The 21899-nt window shown below is 37.2% G+C and overlaps 1 protein-coding gene across 2 annotated transcripts in view; it reads right to left on the reverse strand.

Annotated features, from left to right (window-relative positions):
- ARHGAP19 (Rho GTPase activating protein 19) overlaps window positions 1-21899 on the reverse strand; it is a 90899-nt gene that overhangs the window by 36702 nt on the left and 32298 nt on the right. Inside the window, exons 1-2 of one of the 2 annotated variants that reach the window (XM_057506181.1) lie at window positions 3903-3954; window positions 705-970 (exon numbers count right to left, since the gene is read on the reverse strand). In XM_057506181.1, the coding sequence (XP_057362164.1) occupies window positions 705-970; window positions 3903-3931 (295 nt within the window). In that variant the 5' untranslated portion in view covers window positions 3932-3954. Of the gene's footprint in view, window positions 1-704; window positions 971-3902; window positions 3955-21899 lie in introns of those variants that run through there. The other variant, XM_036886504.2, reaches the window with a different exon arrangement.

Here is a 21899-nt window from a genome sequence, read left to right on the forward strand (position 1 = left end):
GTCTCATGGACTCAGTAAACAAAACCCTTAGAGTTGGAATTATACCGGAAATGCAACCACAACTGTCAATCAACTCTTGCAAATTTAATAATAGATTTTAGGTTTCTTGAAGGTAAAGACTATCTTCTTATTTAAGTAACAATACCCAGACTGTTGATATTTAACTTAAAAACAGAATTTGGAGCCATGATTGTCAAAGCATGATGGATTATTCACTAGAGTTGGTACAGGGTCTGACCTACAGTAATGTTTAAACTTTTTTTTACCTTAAATTATTTTCTTGTGTTTTGTAAAATAAAATGGCACATCTTTAATCTCTTACCTAAAGCAATGCTACAATTTATTTATTTATTAGAAATACTGCAATTTAAAAAAGTTCAGACTTTCTTTACTGTACTCTCTAGCTATGTAATCTTGATTTTTAAAAATATTATTTTAGTATAGTATTAATAGGGCATGAAAATCAAGGTGCCCCTGATAACTACCTTAACTAATTGCCATCTCTCAGGAACTAACATATTTATTTGTTTTAGTTTATCTGGACTATTTTTATTATTATTACTTAAGGTTGTACTAACAAAACTAAAAAAAATGACAAAAAGTGCTTTAGGTAATAGCAACTTCTCAAAAAATGTACACATGTTAAGAGTGGAAGCCTAGGAGGAAGCTGAGACCTGCCCACCCCTCACAGACACATCCCCTACCCTTTCGCTTGAGAGACATTAGAGACCGGAAGAATCCCGATGCTGGGCCAGCTCCACCAGGCAATTTAAGGTCCACTTCTCCCATCAGCTGAGCCAACTCGGTTCCAGGTAAATCAATGAGCCTTGTGATATTGCTGACCACCAATTCAGTGAACACCTCGGGTTTCTCATGTCGGAGTTTCTCCACAAAAAAGTCAGGATTGAAGATAATGGGCTGCCCTCGAAGGGAAGAATTATTGCAGATAATAAAATTGCAGATGGCATCTCTGAAAAAATGAAACAGAAGAATCTTGAGAGGATCATTTTTGTATGTGTTTTCTCATGCCTTCTCAACCATACAATTATTCCCTCTTTCCATGGGTTAATCGACATATTGGTCTTTTGAAAAAACTAATCCTTAATCTGTTGACTGCTCAAAAGAAGACAATTTGGGCTTGTTGCTGTTAAGGTTATACCCACCTAGATACTTAGTAATTAATTAAAAGATACTAAATAGCCTCTAGGATATGACCTGAATTTGCCTCTTAATTTCAGATATGTACCATAGGAAGATATAGATCCATACAGCCACTCAGGTCTAACAGTATATTAGAATTGGTAGTCACATCGACCACATTTCCTTATTAAAACAGTCAAACCAAGTAATGACTCTATAGCATCATACTATGCTGATAGACAGTGATTGCAGTGGGGGGATGAGGACTTGATAATATGGGTGAATGTTGAAACCACATGTTGTTCATGTGAAACCTTCGTAAGATTGTATATCAATGATACTTTAATTTTTTTAAAAAAGTCAAATCCTGAATTATTACTGTTAAGTACTTTTAAGACATCAGACCTGCAGCTGTTGCCCCAACACAACAATGGACAATCATTAAATTAAGGCCTTCTTGGGAATACAGCCAGTACTATATAGTATTTCCCATGCAACAATCAACTGCTGACAGTACCACATTCAGGCCAGTCTCAAATGCCACTGAAATCACATGACAATATGCATGAGACTCTCCAAGTGCTAAGCTGTATCTAAATAGTATGGTTGACAATTTGTAGACATTTGCTCTACCCACAGGGTCCTTTGGTTCCTGGGTCCCCACACAGGCTAATGCTTCTTTATAATTAGCCCCCTTCAACTGAGCCAACCACCCTTGGATTCTTTTCCTCATAACGAAAAAGGCTTCACTAGAATGGAAGGCACTTACAGGTACATAATATAGATAATAAATCAGCCTTGCCCAGGTCCAGAAATAGGTTTTATTTTAAAATCCTTCAATTCTGGATGCCTCTGGACCATCATCTAAGCCCAACCTTTGCTCAGATTCTTCTCTTTAGGGCACTAGGAAAATAAACCTGTATTTTGTTCTTATTTTCACTCTTCTATCACTGAGTAACACTAGCAGATATGTTCTATTGGCCCCTGATCTTAGCTGGTTTTCCATTACTTGAGCTATACTCTTGGTAAATCTTCTTTGACTCTCAGAACTATTTTTTGCCCTAGTCTTCGTTTCCTAATGCCTAACTACTATCCTCCTTTTCATTTTAAATATGTTATATATAAGAACTGTTATTATTCCATTTATTGTAGCAGACACATCACCACTTGTTTGTATCCATTATCAATTAGTTCTAATGCTTGTTCTAATCCTTATATAAAGTCATCTATTATATAACACGAGTAGATACAAACATTCCTACAATGAAAACGATCACTTGCACAATTTTAAAGTCTCCCATAACACTCTATGTACCAAGTACTTCTCCACAGAAATGACAACTCTAAATATTAAACATAAGTAATGTATAACACACTTGGCCAACACTACATGAATAATGTTTAAAATGATCATCAAACAAGGCACGGGAAAACTCCAAAGTTCTCTACTCCCTTGAAAAATTATTACATGGTTTTAATCAACAGACCAAATCTTCTATTGGTAGCTACTAAATTCCTTCTTTCTTTTCTCTAAAATGATAATATAAGAATTCACATAAAAATTTAAAATTATCGTATGTTCTCAACCCAAAAAGTCATTAAAGAAAGAATTAAAAATGCTTGTCTCAACATTTTTACACACAAAGATAAGTTATTTTTCCTGTATAAATTCAGAGATGCCAATGATTATAAGCCAATTAAAATCAAAAGCTACTATATCTTAAACCATTGTCAAAGCCTCTTTTTTTTAATGTCAGCTTATTTCAGTCAAGAAACAAAAGCCAGTATAAAACTATTGTTTATAATCACTGCTAATGAGAAATTACTATTATATTGCATCAAAAAAATCATAAAATGTGTTAGCTCTGAAAGGAGTCATAACTTATCAGATCTAAACTATCATTTTATGGTCTATACATCTCTTAATTCTGAAAAAAAAAGACTCCATTCAGATCAATTAGTTCTAACATATAAATAGACATGAATAGCATCCATTATACTCCTGAAATAGAAACACACATACACATAGAACCTCCAGTCTTTATTTTATTAATATCCAGAGCAAGACTCTTAAGATTCTAAAACTTCCATCACAGTTGACCCTCCAGTACTCAACTGAATCAAATACACATGTGAGAATGGAGCTAGAAGCACAAAGCCCTAGTTACGTTGTTTCTCAACAGAATCCTTTCTACCTGGTCATCACCCCCAAGTCTGCCCCATCCTAAATAGGTAAAATAGGTAGAAGAATAAGTAAGTTCAAGGATGCTCCTGTCTATTTACAAGGCATAGAAAACGATACCTTGGAAGTCTTAACACACAAGTAACAAATAAGCAATCTCAGTTTCTTTCTGCCTTTTGCTTTTTCTCCCCTTCCCTCCCATGATCATTCACTCATTTTGCCCCACTTTAATTTCTTTAACCTAGTTCTTTTTTTCCCTCTGCCTCACTTTTTCTAAGTGGAGAATCTGGTAAGACAAGAGATTCGAATGGTTCAAAAAGAAGTAAAATGGAAGATGAAAGAAAAGACATATAGTGGATTATGTTTTTAAGTTATCCCTGTATCACATAGTCCACTCCCTTTCCACAGAATACACAATACCACAATATAAAGCTCAGAATATAAAGGAACATGATTAAAACATAAGAAATATCAAGAACTAAAAAAAAAATACTATATTTAAGTAAAAACAACTTCCTACTCTACCTTATTTTAAACTCTAAAGTTTGTTCAAGTTCAAGGAAAAAAATTAATTTCTTACATAAATGCTGAAAGCTTCTGATGAGGCATTGGTAATCCAAAGAGACAGGAAATAAGCCTTCTCCTTGTTTGTTGTAACAAAGGAGCCCTCCTTTCCCTGCCCGATCACAACCTACACAAATTCCAGACATATCAGAGGACACAAGGGTGCATTATGGGGCCTGAAAGGCAATACTTATTAGGGCTCTAAGCACTCATTTGAAGTAGGAACAAAACAGAAATAAAAACACAGAAGTTAATTATATTTCCCAACACGTAGATGAAGCTCAAGTAGTCTCCATCATACTGCAAGTTGTATCAGATGAAGCAATCACATAATGTAAGAACATAAAGATAAGTCATTTTATAATATGGAAGGAAGGGTGATCACTACCTCACATCATACACAAAAATTAATTCCAGACAGAATAAAGATTTAAATATGAAAAACCAAACCTTAAAAGTTCAGAAAACAGTAAAGATTGGTGAAGCAGAGGAAAGCTCTTCTAAACAAGACATAAAAATCACAGTCCACAAAGAAAAGGCTGATAAATTTAACTACAATAAAATTTTAAGTCTTTAAATGACATTCTAAACAAAGTTTTTAAAAAATGAAGTCACACTCCCTCTGGGGAGAGAAACTGGATGAAAGAACAGGAGTGGGACAGAAACTTCTCATTGTATTCTCTTTTGTATTTATATTCTAGAGATTTCATTCATGTGTACATACTGACCCATTCATAATAAATAAATTTAAAACTTAAAATAATAAGATAAGCTATAAACTAGAAAAAAAAATTTCTAATTTGTATACTAAAAAATCAGTATTTGGAATATTATCAGTATGCCTAAAATTTATAAGAAAACTACACTCAACTCCAAGAAAATTAGTCAAACGATTTGATCAGGTACTTCATAAAAAAGAAGGCTTAATTGCCTAACAAACACAAAAAGAACCTCAACTTTAGAAGTTACCAGGTTAAAGCAAATTGAAAAATGTTATCTTTCCCATACATCATTATGGCAAAAACTATCAGATTCAGGCAATATCATTTTATCCCTAGTTTGCTAAGGATTATTTATTTACTTATAATTATGACTCCATTTTTAATTTTTTTTTGGTGTCATTAATCTACAATTACATGAGGAACATTATATTTACTAGACTTTCCCCTTCACCAAGTCCCCCCCACAAACCCCATTACAATCACTGTCCATCAGCGTAGTCAGATACTGTAGAATCACTACTTGTCTTCTCTCTGTTGCAAAGCCCTCCCCATGCCCCCTCCACATTATACATGCTAATCGTAATGCCCCCTTTCTTTTTCTCTGCCCTTATCCCTCCTTTCCCACCCCTCCTGCCCAGTCCCTTTCCCTTTGGTAACTGTTAGTCCATTCTTGGGTTCTGTGATTCTGCTGCTGTTTTGTTCCTTCAGTTTTTCTTTGTTCTTATACTCCACATATGAGTGAAATCATTTGGTACTTGACTTTCTCTGCCTGGCTTATTTCACTGAGCATAATACCCTCTAGCTCCATCCATATTGTTGCAAACGGTAGGATTTGTTTTCTTATTGTGGCTGAATAATATTCCATTGTGTATATGTACCACATCTTCTTTATCCATTCATCTACTGATGGACAATTAGGTTGCTTCCATTTCTTGGCTATTGTAAATAGTGCAGTGATAAACATAGGGGTGCATTTGTCTTTTTCAAACTGGGCTACTGCATTCTTAGGGTTAATTCCTAGAAGTGGAATTGCTGGGTCAAATTGGTATTTCTATTTTGAGCATTTTGAGGAACCTCCATACTGCTTTCCACAATGGTTGAACTAGTTTACATTCCCACAAGCAGTGTAGGAGGGTTCCCCTTTCTCCACAACCTCGCCAACATTTGTTGTTGTTTGTCTTTTTGATGGTGGCGATCCTTACTGGTGTGAGGTGATATCTCATTGTGGTTTTAATTTGCATTTCTCTGATGACTAGTGATGTGGAGCATCTTTTCATGTGTCTGTTGGCCATTTGAATTTCTTCTATGGATAACTGTCTGTTCAGCTCCACTGCCCATTTTTTTATTGGATTATTTGCTTTTTGTTTGTTGAGGTGCATGAGCTTTTAATATATTTTGGATGTCAACCCTTTATCGGATCTGTCATTTATGAATATATCCTCCCATACTGTAGGATACCTTTTTGTTTTATTGATGGTGTCCTTTGCTGTACAGAAGCTTTTCAGCTTGATATAGCCCCACTTCTTCACTTTTGCTTTTGTTTCCCTTGCCAGAGAGATATGTTCATGAAGAAGTCACTCATGTTTATGTCCAAGAGATTCTTGCCTATGTTTTTCTCTAAGAGTTTTATGGTTTCATGACTTACATTCAGGTCCTTCATCCATTTCTAATTTACTTTTGTGTATGGGGTTAGACAATGATCCAGTTACATTCTCTTAGATGTAGCTGTCCAGTTTTGCCAACACCAGCTGTTGAAGAGGCTGTCACTTCCCCATGGTATGCCCATGGCTCCTTTATCATATATTAATTGACCATATATGTTTGAGTTAATGTCTGGAGTCTCTGTTCTGTTCCACTGGTCTGTGGGTCTGTTCTTATGCCTGTACCAAATTGTCTTGATTACTGGGCTTTGTAGTAGAACTTGAAGTTGGGGAGTGAGATCCCCCCACCACTTTATTCTTCCTTCTCAGGATTGCTTTGGCTATTCGGGGTCTTTGGTGGTTCCATATGAATTTTTGAACTATTTGTTCCAGTTCATTGAAGAATGCTTTTGTTATTTTCATAGAGATTGCATTGAATCTGTAGATTGTTTTGGGCAGGATGGCCATTTTGACAATATTAATTCTTTCTAGCCAAGAGCATGGAATGAGTTTCCATTTGTTAGTGTCCTCTTTACTTTCTCTTAAGAGTGTCTTGTAGTTTTCAGGGTATAGGGCTTTCACTTCTTTGGTTAGGTTTATTTCTAGGCATTTTATTCTTTTTAATGGAATTGTTTTCCTGATTTTTCTCTCTCTGTTAGTTCATCGTTAGTGTATAGGAAAGCAACAGATTTCTGTGTCTTAATTTTGTACCTGCAACTCTGCTGAATTCCGATATTAGTTCCAGTAGTTTTGGAGTGGAGTCTTTACGGTTTTTTATGTACAATATCATGTCATCTGCAAATAGTGACAGTTTGACTTCTTCTTTACCAATCTGGATTCTTTGTATTTCATTGTTTTTTCTGATTGCCATGGCTAGGACCTCCAGTACTATGTTGAATAGAAGTGGGGACAGTGGGCATCCCTGTCTTGTTCCCGATCTTAGAGGAAAAGCTTTCAGCCTCTCACTATTAAGTATCATGTTGGCTGTGGGTTTATCATATACGGCCTTTATTATGTTAAGGTACTTGCCCTCTATACCCATTTTGTTGAGTTTTTATCATGAATGCATGTTGAATTTTGTCAAATGCTTTCTCAGTGTCTATGAGGATGATCATGTGATTTTTGTCCTTTTTGTTTATGTGGTGGATGATGTCGATGGATTGTCGAATGTTGTACCATCCTTGCATCTCTGAGATGAATCCCAATTGGTCACGGTGTATGATCCTCTTGATGTATTTTTGAATTTGGTTTGCTAATATTTTGTTGAGTATTTTTGCATCTATGTTCATCAGGGATATTGGTCTGTAACTTTCTTTTTTGATGGCATCTTTGCCTGGTTTTGGTATTAGGGTGATGCTGGCTTCATAGAATGAGTTTGGGAGTATTCCCTCCTCTTCTATTTTTTGGACAACTTTAAGGAGAATGGGTATAATGTCTTCTGTGTATGTCTGATAAAATTCCATGGTAAATCCATCTGGCCCTGGGGGTTTTGCTCTTGGGTAGTTTTTGATTACCGCTTCAATTTCGTTGCTGGTAATTGGTTTGTTTAGATTTTCTGTTTCTTCCTTGGTCAGTCTTGGAAGGTTGTATTTTTCTAGGAAGTTGTCCATTTCTTCTAGGTTTTCAAACTTGTTAGCATATACATTTTCATAGTATTCTCTAATAATTCTTTGTATTTCTGTGGGGTCCATCGTGATTTTTCCTTTCTCGTTTCTGATTCTGTTGATGTGTGTTGATTCTCTTTTCTCTCAATAAGTCTGGCTAGGGGCTTATCTATTTTGTTTATTTTCTCGAAGAACCAGCTCTTGGTTTCATTGATTTTTTCTATTGTTTTGTTCTTCTCAATTTTATTTATTTCTTCTCTGATCTTTATTATGTCCCTCCTTCTGCTGACTTTAGGCCTCATTGGTTCTTCTTTTTCCAATTTGAATAATTGTGACTTTAGACTATTCATTTGGGATTGTTCTTCCTTCTTTAAATATGCCTGGATTGCTATATACTTTCCTCTTAGAACTGCTTTCGCTGCATACCACAGAAGTTGGGGCTTTGTGTTGTTGTTGTCATTTGTCTCCATATATTGCTTGAACTCTATTTTAATTTGGTCATTGATCCATTGATTATTTAGGAGCATGTTGTTAAGCCTACATGTGTTTGTGAGCCTTTTTGCTTTCTTTGTACAATTTATTTCTAGTTTTATACCTTTGTGGTCTGAGAAATTGGTTGGTAGAATTTCAATCCTTTTGAATTTACTGAGGCTCTTTTTGTGGCCTAGTATGTGGTCTATTCTGGAAAATGTTCCATGTGCACTTGAGAAGAAAGTGTATCCTGCTGCTTTTGGGTGTAGAGTTCTGTAAATATCTATTAGGTCCATCTGTTCTAGTGTGTTGTTCAATGCCTCTGTGTCCTTACTTATTTTCTGTCTGGTGGATCTGTCCTTTGGAGTGAGTAGTGTGTTGAAGTCTCCTAAAGTGAATGCATTGCATTCTATTTCCTCCTTTAATTCTGTTAGTATTTGTTTCACATATGTTGGTGCTCCTGTGTTGAGTGCATATATATTTATAATGGTTATATCCTCTTGTTGGACTGACCCCTTTATCATTATGTAACATCCTTCTTTATCTCGTTACTTTCTTTGTTTTGAAGTCTATTTTGTCTGATACTAGTACTACAACACCTGCTTTTTTCTCCCTGTTGTTCACATGAAATATCTTTTTCCATCCCTTGACTTTTAGTCTGTGCATGTCTTTGGGTTTGAGTTGAGTTTCTTGTAAGCAGCATGTAGATGGGTCTTGCCTTTTTATCCATTCTATTACTCTGTGTCTTTTGATTGGTGCATTCAGTCCATTTATATTTAGGGTGGCTATTGAAAGATATGTATTTATTGCCATTGTAGGCTTTGGATTCATGGTTACCAAAGGTTCAAGGGTAGCTTCTTTACTATCTAACTGTCTAACTTAACTCGCTTATTGAGCTATTATAAATACAGTCTGATGATTCTTTATTTCTCTCTCTTCTTATTCTTCCTCCTCCATTCTTTATATCTTAGGTGTTTTATTCTGTGCTCTTTTGTGTTTCCTTTAACTGCTTTTGTGAGTAGTTGATTTTATTTTTTGCCTTTAGTTAGTATTTGGTTGGTCTGCTTTCTTTGCTGTGATTTTATTTTCTCTGGTGACATCTATTTAGTCTTAGCAGTGCTTCCATCTAGAGCAGTCCCTCTAAAACACCCTGTAGAGGTGGTTTGTGAGAAGCAAATTCCCTCAACTTTTGCTTGTCTGGGAATTAATTGTTTAATCCCTCCTTCATATTTAAGTGATAATCGTGGTGGATACAGTATCCTTGGTTCAAGGCCCTTCTGTTTCGTTGCATTAAATATATCACGCCATTCTCTTTTGGCCTGTAAGGTTTCTGTTGAGAAGCCTGATGATAGCCTGATGGGTTTTCCTTTGTAGGTGACCTTTTTTCTCTCTGTGGCTGCCTTTAATACTCTGTCCTTGTCCTTGGTCTTTGCCATTTTAATTATTATATGTCTTGGTGTTGTCCTCCTTGGGTTACTTGTGTTGGGAGTTCTGTGGGCTTCTGTGGTCCGAGAGACTATTTCCTCCTCCAGTTTGGGGATGTTTTCAGCAATTATTTCTTCAAATACACTTTCTATCACTTTTTCTCTCTCTTCTTCTTCCAGTACCCCTATAATGCGGATATTGCTCCTTTTGGATTGGTCACACTGTTCTCTTAATATTCTTTCATTACTGGAGATCCTTTTATCTCTCTCTGCATCAGCTTCTCTGTGTTCCTGTTCTCTGATTTCTATTCCATTAATGGCCTCTTGCACCTCATCCAGTCTGCACATAAGTCCTATCAGAGATTGTTTTACTTCTGTATTCTCCCTTCCAACTTTATCCATTAGCTCTTGCATATTTCTCTGCAGCTCCATCAGCATGGTTATGACCTTTATTTTGCATTCTTTTTCAGGAAGATTGGTTAAATCTATCTCTCCAGGCTCCCTCTCAGGGGTTGTCTGGATTATTCTTGACTGGGTCAAATTCTTCTGCATTTTCATGGTGATAGAAGTAGTCATGGCAGTTGGCACGTGTGTCAGCTGGGAGAACAAAGTACTTTCCTGCTTGCTGGTCGCCTTCCTCTCCTGCGAGAACAGCGACCCTAGCAGCTTGTGCTGGGCAGCTGCATGCCAACGGGGCCTCTGAGTCTGGCCTGGGCGGCTGCGGAGGAAGCTCTGAACAGTTGCTGTGGGCCAGGCCGCTCTCAGGCTGCTCCCCTGCTATGGCAGGGTCACGGCAGAGGGGGAAGACAGGAGGCTGTTTATCACCATGAGGGGCCTCAGAGCTGCACTGCCTCCCAGAGTGTTAGGGCCCCTGGAGTTCCCCAGAATTCCCAGATGCTGGGCTGAGTGTACCAGGACACTTCGTCCAGCTGTGAGGCCCCTATCCGTTTAAGACTTTCAAAAAGCACTTGCTTTTCTTTTGTCCCAGGGGCACCAACTGCAGGGACCCGCTTGCAGATTTTACTGTTCCATTTCCCTAATATCCAGCACACCATACAATGTGTGTCTGCGCTCCCAGTGCAGATGACTAGGACTGGGTATTTAGCAGTCCTGGGCTCCTCTCCTTCCCTGCTCCAAATCGTCTCCTCCCACCAGGGAGCTGGGGGGAGAGGCGCTCAGGTCACACCAGGCCGCGGTTTGTGTCTTACCCCCTTCGTGAGGTATTGAGTTCTTGCAGATGTAGATGAAGCCTGGCTGTTGTACTGTACCTTCTGGTCTCTCTTTTAAGAATAGTTGCATTTGTTGTATTTTCAAAAATATATATGGTTAAGTGTCCATCAGTAGATGAATGGATAAAGAAGATGTGGTACATATACACAATGGAATATTATTCAGCCATAAGAAGAAAACAAATCCTACCATTTGCAACAACATGGATAGAGCTAGAGGGTATTAAGTTCAGTGAAATAAGCCAAGTGGAGAAAGACAAATACCAAATGATTTCACTCATCTGTGGAGTATAAGAACAAAGGAAAAACTGAAGGGACAAAACAGCGGCAGAATCACAGAACCCAAGAATGGACTAACAGGTACCAAAGGGAAAGAGACTGGGGAGGATGGGTGGGTAGGGAGGGATAAGGGGGGGAAGAAGAAAGGGGGTATTATGATTAGCATGCATAATGGGGGGGAGAAAGGGGAGGGCTGTGCAACACAGAGAAGACAAGTAGTGATTCTACAACATTTTGCTATGCTGATGGACAGTGACTGTAATGGGGTTCTTGGGGGGGACTTGGTATAGAGGAGAGTCTAGTAAACATAATATTCGTCATGTAATTGTAGATTAATGATAACAAAAAAAAAAGAGAAAGAAAAGGGGGATTACTCCCTGGTAGGATAAAACTAACTGCAAATCAACAATTAGTGCATGCTTTACATATCCTTAATTTTGATCTTTTAAAGGGTGTCAGATGATCAGCTATGGAAGTACATTTTTCTGATAATATTCCTTTCTCTTAAAAAAAAAAAGTAGTTCCTGTGTGGTGATCTCCAATAGGTTCTTCACAATGGTATAAAGGTCATATCAAAGTGTGGGCAAAGGGTTTGTTTGTGTTTATACAGAGGATCAAAGCCTAATTTGGCTACCCAGAAAACAAATTAAAATACAATATGAAGAAGAACTTCCAACATCAACATCCTCTGGAAGAGTCATTCCAGAAGATGATCATCAAAAAACTTCAACAAAGATCCTGGCGCTGTTGCAGTTGTAGCTGCATTCATCCCACAAGTTCCTGGACTTGCCATTGGAATGAAGAAAGAGATATCTAAGCTGGCCTGTGCATACAGTAAAACAACAAATTTGACTGGATCTATACTGTCGGAACTCAACCAAGAATTAGGAGAAGTGCAAGTTGCAGTGCTCCAAAATTGTGTAACTACAGACTATCTACTGTTAAAAGAACATATAGGATGTGAACAGTTCCCAGGAATGTGTTGTTTTAATTTGTCTGATTTTTCTCAAACTATTCAAATTCAGTTAGACAATACCCATCATATCATTGATAAGTTTTCACAAATGCCTAGGGTACCTAACTGGTTTTCTTGGTTTCACTGGATATGGCTGGTAATTGTAGGTCTGCTTTTGTTATGTAGCTGTATTCCTATTATGTTAATGTGTGTACGCAATTTAATTAGTAGTTTAAAACCTATACATGCTTATGTTACTCTACAAGAACATGTCAAAGAAATAATCAATCTTCCCATGTTTTCTTCCGTCTGCTACTTCTATAGCTTTTCTTCTTCCTTCCTAATTACAACCCTTTAGTAGAATTCGTGCCTCATATTGAAAATTACCGAGTATAATCATTCTTCCAAGTGGTAAAGACACCTCAAGACAAATGCTGGGCATAGAAGCCACAGGGCATAAATCTGCAAAGAAGTTAAAAGCTAACCTTTTCAAAGAATATTGCTTCTCTCTCACTTACCAACTTTACATTTCCCGGAAGATGACTGGTTAGCCAGAGACGGGTAAGATTCCTCAAGGGAGGAACAACCTAAGACAGGCACAGTCACAGGGGGACCATCAGGTGAGAAATTCGGGATCAAGAGAGGTGAGGCTTAGAACCTCACCCCCCGTTTTGAGAGAAATCTTCTGCATCCGTGGATGTTTTATTGCCCTTGTCTAGCTTGGATTAATACTTAGTCTATAGGCACAGACCTGATCATCTACATTTGCCCTCTTACAGCACTAAATTATGTTTTCTACCTTTATCTTGCATCTACCTACCACTTCAGCATTTTATTAAATAATAATAATAATAATAATAGGGGGAAATGTGGGATTCACATATAAATCAAGTACAAAAATCAAATGAATAATCATATCTGACTTGATTGTTTACAGTTTATGATGCGTGATCAAAACCGAAAGTTTCTGTGATATGACTGCCCTTGCACTGCTCATCATGTAAGAACTTGTTCACCATGTAAGAACTTGTTTGTTATGCTTCAGAAGATTGGAGACTGTTGAGAATTAGGCTTGGGGTTGATTAATGATTGTGCATTGAGTTCCCTATACAGAATTTTATTGTTGTTAACAATCATTTGATCAATAAATATGAGAAATGCCCTCTCAAAAAAAAATATATATATATATATATATATATATATATATATATATATATATATATATATGGTTTTGGGAGGAGATTTCTGCTGCCCTACTCACGCCACCATCTTGGCTCTTCCATTTTTATTTTTATTTATTTATTTATTTATTATTAGTTTTATTTTGGTATCATTAATCTACAATTACATGAAGGACATTATGTTTACTAGGCTCCCCCCTTCACCAAGTCCCCCCCACATACCCATTCACAGTCACTGTCCATCAACATAGTATGCTGTAAAATCACTACTTGTCTTCTCTGTGTTGCACAGCCCTCCCCGTGCCCCACACACACTATACATGCTAATCGTAAGGCCCCCTTTCTTTTTTCCTGCCCTTATCCCTCCCTTACCACCCGTCCTCCCCAGTCCATTTTTATTTTTTTATAAAAAAGTTTTATCAGGTTTTTTATATCAATTGATGATCACATGATTTTTCTCCTTTATTTTGTTAATGCAGCAAGTGACTGATTAATGTGAAACCAACCTTGCATTTCTAGAATAAACCCAATGTTTTTATTATTATGATTTTTATACATTGCTGAATTTGGTTTGCCAATAGTTTGTTTAGGTTCCCCCAAATACATTCTTAAACATGATTGTCATGGAACCGTCCTTTCTTGTGCAAGTTTCCCACTATCTAAAAGGAGAGCATTCCTATGAAAGCTTTCATAAGCCAAAATGGCATAAGAAGAGCAATTATCATTAATTTATATAGAAAATTTTCTGAGCATTCCTGGACCCAAGAAATAACCTCTTCTAGGCTTTTTGTATACCGTGAGACACAACTTCCTAACAGATGCACAAAATAAATCAAGATAATGCACAGATGCTCACAGACACTGTTCAAAGCCCAGGAGGCTTGCTAATAATGCTGAGTGTCATTACCTGGGGAAGAAGGTGGGTGGTGCCATTTCTTATAAAAGCAAAACACCTCTTTGGATTTCTTTCAGTTAACAAGAACAGATACTAATGTAGGTCTTTCATTAAAGTGAAATGGCCTAATTCAAACTTTTGAAAAAACAGGGGACAAAAGTATAGCAGTCCTCCTTTATCCACAGTTTTACTTTCCAAAGTTTCACTTACAATTAACTGAGGTCCAGAAGTAGATGATCCCTCTTCTGACATACCATCAGGTTAATAATAGTAGCCTAATGCTACATCACAGTGCCCACACCATTCACCTCACTTCATCTCATCATATAGGCATTTTATCAACACATGAAGGGTGAGTACAGCACAACATTTTGAGAGAGACCACATTCATATAACTTTTATTACAGTATATTGTTATAACTATAACTTATTAGTTATTGTTATTAATTTCTAATTTATAAATTAAACTTTATCATCGGTATGTATGCATAGGGAAAAACACAGCATATATAGGGTTCCACACTATCTTTGGTTCCAGGAATCCTCTGGGGATCTTAGAAAGTATCCCCCATACATAAGGGGAGACTACTGCAGTGTCTTCATTAGGTTTTATATCAAGGTTGTGCTGGCCTATGGGTTAGTTGAAGAGTGTATCTTATTATTCTATTTTCTGAAAAAGTTTATGTGAGATGTACTATTCTTTCTTCTTTAAATATTTGATATAATTGGCTGATGAAGCTATCTGGACCTAGAGTTTTCTTTGTGAAAAGGTTTCTAATTACATATTCAACTTATTTGTGTTATAAGACTATTCAAATTTTCTGTCATCTTATATTAATTTTGTTAAGTTATATATTTCTAAGAACTTATCTATTTCACATAAGTTTTCAAACATCATTGGCATAAATTTGTTTATAATACCCTCTTAGGAAATTTTTAATGTGCCCAAGTTCCATAGTGATGTCCTCCTTTTGTTCCTGATATTGATAATTTATGTTTTCTCTTTTTAAATTTATGAATCTTATTAAAAGTTTATCAATTTTATTAGCTTTGTCAAGGTTCCAGCTTTTGGTCTTATTGAATCCTTCTATTATGTTTTTTTATTTATTTCATTAATTTCTGCACTTTATTACTTTTTTTATTCTACTTTGTTTACTGAATTTGGGGTTAAGGTCACACTGCAAATCAGTGGGGAATCGTTGATCTTTTCACTAAAGTACAACTGGGACACTTGGATATCTATGGAGGAAAAATGAAAATTGGCACCTATCTCACTCTATACTCAAAGATCAATTCCAGATGAACTGTAGATATAAAAGGTGAAGAGCAAAACCATAAACCTACTGGAAAGTAATATAGAATAATATATTCTTGAACTCAGATAGGAGAAATTACTTTTAAATAACACATAAAAATAAACCATGAAGAAAAAATGAATACATCAGACTTCATTAAAATAGTAACTTAATGGAGATTTAAAAAGATGGAGGCGTAAGAAGTGAGGTAGAAATCTCCTCCCAAAACCACATACAATACAAAAATACAGCAAATACAACTAATCCTGAAAGAGTAACCAGAAAGAAGACTGCAACAGACAGCCTACATCTGAGGAAAAGAAAAGACATCACAGAAAAGGCTGAAGTAGCAAAGCCACAATCCGATGGGACCCAACCCCTACCCCCACCCCAGCTCACCAGCAAGAGGAAGAGAAATGGAATGGGGAGGGAGTAGAAGTCCAGGACTGCAAAACACTTGGAGATCTGCTCCAGGACACAAACCTACATTACATGGTGCTCTGGAGGTCAGAGGAGTTAGAAAGACAAGACAGGCGGAATACTGGAGACACTGATATTCCAGCCACTTGTGGAGAACAAGTACCCACAACCAGCCACTCTAGGACAAAAGAAAGGTGGACACTTTGAAAGACTTCCCAATAGCAAGAGGGCTGCTAAAGGTACAAGGATTACACAGAGCTCCCTGCTCAAGAGAAAGGATAGGCGGACAAAATCATCCCAGCACCCTCAGCCCAGCAGGTTGGGAACTGTCAGGAGCTTCATGCACTCCATCGCACTAGCTGGCAACACAGCGAGGCACCCCCACTGCAATACTCAGCCTGCTGCTATTTCCTCCCAACTGGCACCAGTTTGCTCACCTGTTGCCCCCACTATCGTGCCAGCTGGAGGGCTGCCCCACCTACTGCAGCTACAGGGATGTAGCATAGATGCTCCTCCCTGTAGGCTCATCCCACTGGCCCCGGCAGTGGCAGCAGGCACTGCAGCCGGGAAGCAGGAAACAGCTCTTTCCTCCAGGCAGGCACTGGCACTGCATGCCTGCAACCCCCACCATTGCTCCAGGGGCTGGGCAGCTCCAGAGAGTAGAGCTTCTGGACACTAGAGGGCACTGTCTACACAAAGTCATTATTCCATAGTAATCATTACAAATATGAAATGGCAAAAGAACCGGTACAAACCAAAATCCCTCAAACACCAGAAAGAGGGCTAAGTGAAACTGAAATCACCAACCTTCCTGATAAAGATTTCAAAATAAAAATCATAAACATGCTCACAGAGCTACAGAAAAATATTCAAGACCTCAGGAGGGACTTAGAGAAAGAGAAATTTTGAAAAATACAATATCTGAAATGAAACATACAATGGAGGGATTTAAAAGCATATTAGATGAGGTAAAGGAGATGGTGAATGAAATAGAAATTAGAGAACAGGAACACAAAGTTGCTGAGGCACAGAGAGAAAAAAAGGATCTCCAGGAATTAAAGAATACTAGGAGAACTATGTGACCAATCCAAAAGGAACAATATTTGTATTATAGGGGTACCAGAAGAAGAACAGAGAGGAAAAAAGGATGGAAAGTCTCTTTGAGGAAGTAATTGCTGAAAACTTCCCCAATTTGGAAAAGGAAATAGTCTCTCAGGCCATGGAAGTGTACAGATCTCCCAACACAAGGGACCCAAAGAAGACAACACCAAGACATATAATAATTAAAATGGCAAAGATCAAGGACAAGGACAGAGTATTAAAAGCAGCCAGAGAGAGAAAAAAATCACATATAAAGGAAAACCCATCAGGCTATCATCAGACTTCTCAGCAGAAACCTTATGGGCCAGAAGAGAATGGCATGATATATTTAATGCAATGAAACAGAAGGGCCTTGAACCAAGAATACTCTAACTGGCAAGATTATCATTTGAATTTGAAGCAGGGATTAAACAATTTCCAGATAAGCAAAAGTTGAGGGAATTTATCTCCCATAAACCATCTTTACAGTGTATTTTGGAGGGACTGCTATAGATGGAAGTGTTCCTAAGGCTAAATAGCTATCACCAGAGAAAATAAAGCCACAGTAAAGGGAGTAGACCAATTAATTACTAAGCAAATGCAAAATTAAATCAACTACCCACAAAGTCAGTCAAAGGATACACAAACAGTACAGAATATGACACCTAATATTCAGAGTGGAGGAGGAAAAAAAAAGAACTTTTAGATTGTGTTTGAAATAGCATACTAAGCTAGTTAACTTAGACTGTTAGATAGGAAAGAAGCTGCCCTTGAACCTTGGTAACCACGAATCTAAAGCCTGCAATGGCAATAAGTACATTATCTATCAATAATCACCCTAAATGTAAATGGTCTGAATGTACCAATCAAAAGACACAGAGTTACAGAATGGATAAAAAAACAAAGACCCATCTATATGCTGCCTACAAGAGACTCACTTCAAACCTAAAGACATACACAGACTAAAAGTGAAGGGATGGAAAAAGATATTTCATGCAAATAATAGGGAGAAAAAAACAGGAGTTGCAGTACTTATATCATACAAAATAGACTTCAAAACAAAGAAAGTAACAAGAAACAAAGATGGACATTACATAATGATAAAGGGGTCAGTCCATCAAGAGTATATAACCATTATAAATATCTATGCACCCACATAGGAGCACCTAAATATGTGAAACAAATACTAACAGAATTAAAGGAGGAAATAGAATGCAATACATTCATTTTAGAAGACTTCAACACACCACTCACTCCAAAGGACATATCGACCAGATAGAAAATAAGGAGACAGAGGCACTAAACAACACATTAGAACAGATGGACCTAACAGATATCTACAGAACGTTCCACCCAAAAGCAGCAGGATACACATTCTTCTTAAGTGCACATGGAACGTTTTCCAAAATAGATCAAATATTAGGCTACAAAAAGAGCCTCAGTAAATTCAGAAGGACTGAAATTGTACCAACGAACTTCTCAGACCACAAAGGTATGAAACTAGAAATAAATTATGCAAAGAAAACAAAAAAGCCCACGAACACATAGAGGCTTAACAACATGCTCCTAAATAATCAACAGATCAATAGTAACAAAGCAAAACTGAAGAAACAAAACATCAGCAGACTCACACACTTCAAGAAGGGACTAGCGGTTACCAAAGGGAAGAGGGTGAGAAGGGTGGGTGGGAAGGAAGGGAGAAGAGGATTAAGGGGCATTATGATTAGCACACATAATGTAGGCATCACTGAGAAGGCAGTATAGCACAAAGCCACGTAGTGCCTTTACAGCATCTTACTATGCTGATGGACAGTGACTGCAATGGCGTATGGCAGGGGGACTTGATAATATGGGTGAATGTAATAACCAGAATGTTGCTCATGTGAAATCTTTATAAGATTATATATCAACGATACCTTAATAAAAATTTTTAATTAAAAAAATAACACAATAAAATATGCCTTATTCACAGAACCATTAAAAAAGGAGTAACTTGTGTTTATCAAAAGACACCACTGAGAAAGTGGAAAAGCAAGCCACATAATGGGAAAATATACTTGCAATATATATATAACAAAAAAGAGGCTCACATCCTAAGTATATTAAGAATTCCTACTAATCATTAAGAAAAAACAACCCAATAGAAAAATGGGCATGAGGTTTCAGTAAAATCTCATTTAAAAGATAGCTAAATGGCCAATATATTCATGAAAAAAAACTGCTCAATGTCATTAGACATCTTGGAAATACAAATTTGAAAAAAACAATGACATACTATTATCCAACAGGATGGCTAAAATTAAAGAGACTGACAATATCAAGGTTTAGAGAAAGTGACAGCAACTCTTTTATACTGACAGTGGGAATATAAATTGGTACAACTATTTTGGGAAACTGGTCTTATGTACCTAAGTTGAACAAAAGTATACCCTATAACCCAGCAATTCTGAAATATGCCTAATATGTGCAGCCACGTGCATACCAGAAATTACAAGAATGTTAATTTAAACACTAATTCCTAAACAGCCAAAATTGGAAGCAAACTGTCCAGAATGGGTTTTAAAAATTGTAGAATATATAATGGCATAGCAATGAAAATAGACAAAATCGTTATATAGACCATCATGAATGAACCTTACATATAATGGCGAGCAAAAGAAGTTTCACACACACACATATACACACAAATAACTACTTACTACATCACTCCATTTTCATCAAATTTTAAACAGACAAAACTATACTGTTTAGAGATCTTGTATGAATGGCAAATTGTGAAAAGAAGCAAAGATATATACACCATAAAATTCAGGATAGTGGTTACCTTTGGGGGTTGTGATTAAGAAGAGGCAAGAAAGCATGAGGGGAGTTTCTAGGATGCTAACAACATTCTGTGATAAATCCCTTAACTGTGAGGAAAAGGCAGGGATTCATTTGAAGTAAATATGACAGATGTGAAGATTTGGTGAAGCTGGGTGATAGGAAGAGTATTGACTATATTGTTCTTGTATGCGTAATCAACAACTTTCATGGCAAAATTTTTTAAAGAACCAAATAGTTTTGACCGAAATCTTGCTACAACTTGATGTAATATTATAGAAAATCAAAGTACATGCTAAAGGTTAATTTCCTTATCATAAAAGTTTTTACATAGACGACCAGGACCAGTTAATTAGGTATGTAGGTATACAGAGATAGCAAGGGCTCTAGTATTTAAATCATATACTAGGCAACAAACTCAATGAGTGACAGAGTTAAGACCTAGAGTTAAGACCCTCAGAAAAAGTAGTTTTTATAACCTAGTTACACTCTGCAATGCTTATTCTTTTTTTTTTTTTTTTGGTATCATTAATCTACAATTACATGAGTGACATTATGTTTACTAGACTCTCCCAATCATCAAGTGCCCTCCACATACCCCATTACAGTCACTGTCCATCAGCATAGTAAGATGCTATAGAGTCACTACTTGTCTTCTCTGTGTTGTACAGCCCTCCCCGTGCCCGGCCCCCTACTTTATGTCTACTAATCGTAATGCCCCTTTCCCCCCCTTGTCCCTCCCTTCCCACCCATCCTCCCCAGTCCCCTTCCCTTTGGTAACTGTTAGTCCATTCTTGGGTTCTGTGAGTCTGCTGCTGTTTGGTTCCTTCAGTTTTTTTCTTTGTTCTTATACTCCACATGTGAGTGAAATCATTTGATACCGTCTTTTTCCACCTGCCTTATTTCACTGAACATAATACTCTCTAGCTCCATCCATGTTGTTGCAAATGGTAGGATTTGTTTTCTTCTTATGGCTGAATAATATTCCATTGTGTATATGTACCACCTCTTTATTCATTCATCTACTGATGGACACTTAGGTTGCTTCCATTTCTTGGCTATTGTAAATAGTGCTGTGATAAACATAGGGGTGCATATGTCTTTTTCAAACTGGGCTCCTGCATTCTTAGGGTAGATTCCTAGGAGTGGAATTCCTGGGTCAAATGGTATTTCTATTTTGAGTTTTTTGAGGAACCTCCATACTGCTTTCCACAATGGTTGAACTAATTTACATTCTCACTAGCAGTGTAGGAGGGTTCCCCTTTCTCCACAACCTCACCAACATTTGTTGTTGTTTGTCTTTGGGATGGTGGCCATCCTTACTGGTGTGAGGTGATAGCTCATTGTGGTTTTAATTTGCATTTCTCTGATAATTAGCGATGTGGAGCATCTTTTCATGTGCCTGTTGGCCATCTGAATTTCTTCTTTGCAATGCTTACTCTTACCACTAGATGGAACTCTACATGTAAGGTGATATGCTTAGTGAAAAGACTGAAACTGAATCCACAGCTGAAAAATCTATTACAGAAGTGTGAAATGCCAAGTGTTTTTGAGGCATGTTGAATCCATGAATCTGCAAAATTTGGGAGGTTGGCAGGGGAATGAGGGACTTGTATCCTGCAGATGTATCTTTTGGTTGACTGCTACCAAAACTGCATACCCACAAAACTAAATATTTCCTCCCTAGTGAATTGCTTAACTTGATTTGTTCTCCAATAACCACAACCTTGGCAACATCTATCAAAACATGAGCTATATTTAGAATTGTCTAAACCTGACTTACCACCCTGAGAGGAATATGTACTCTTACTACATTTTCAACCCTCTAGCTCTAAAACATGGCTTTAAATATGCTACTTCATTGGAGAGCCATTAGATAGCAATACATGCAAGTATTAAACAAGAAGCTCGTCTTCCTTTTTTCTACATATCAAATGTAAACTGGTATTGTGAAAGCTGTATATAAAGAGGAAAGATAACAGGCCCCATGCACCCAAC

The sequence above is a fragment of the Manis pentadactyla genome, chromosome 8 (assembly GCF_030020395.1).
Source record: "Manis pentadactyla isolate mManPen7 chromosome 8, mManPen7.hap1, whole genome shotgun sequence".
Lineage (NCBI taxonomy): Eukaryota > Metazoa > Chordata > Mammalia > Pholidota > Manidae > Manis > Manis pentadactyla.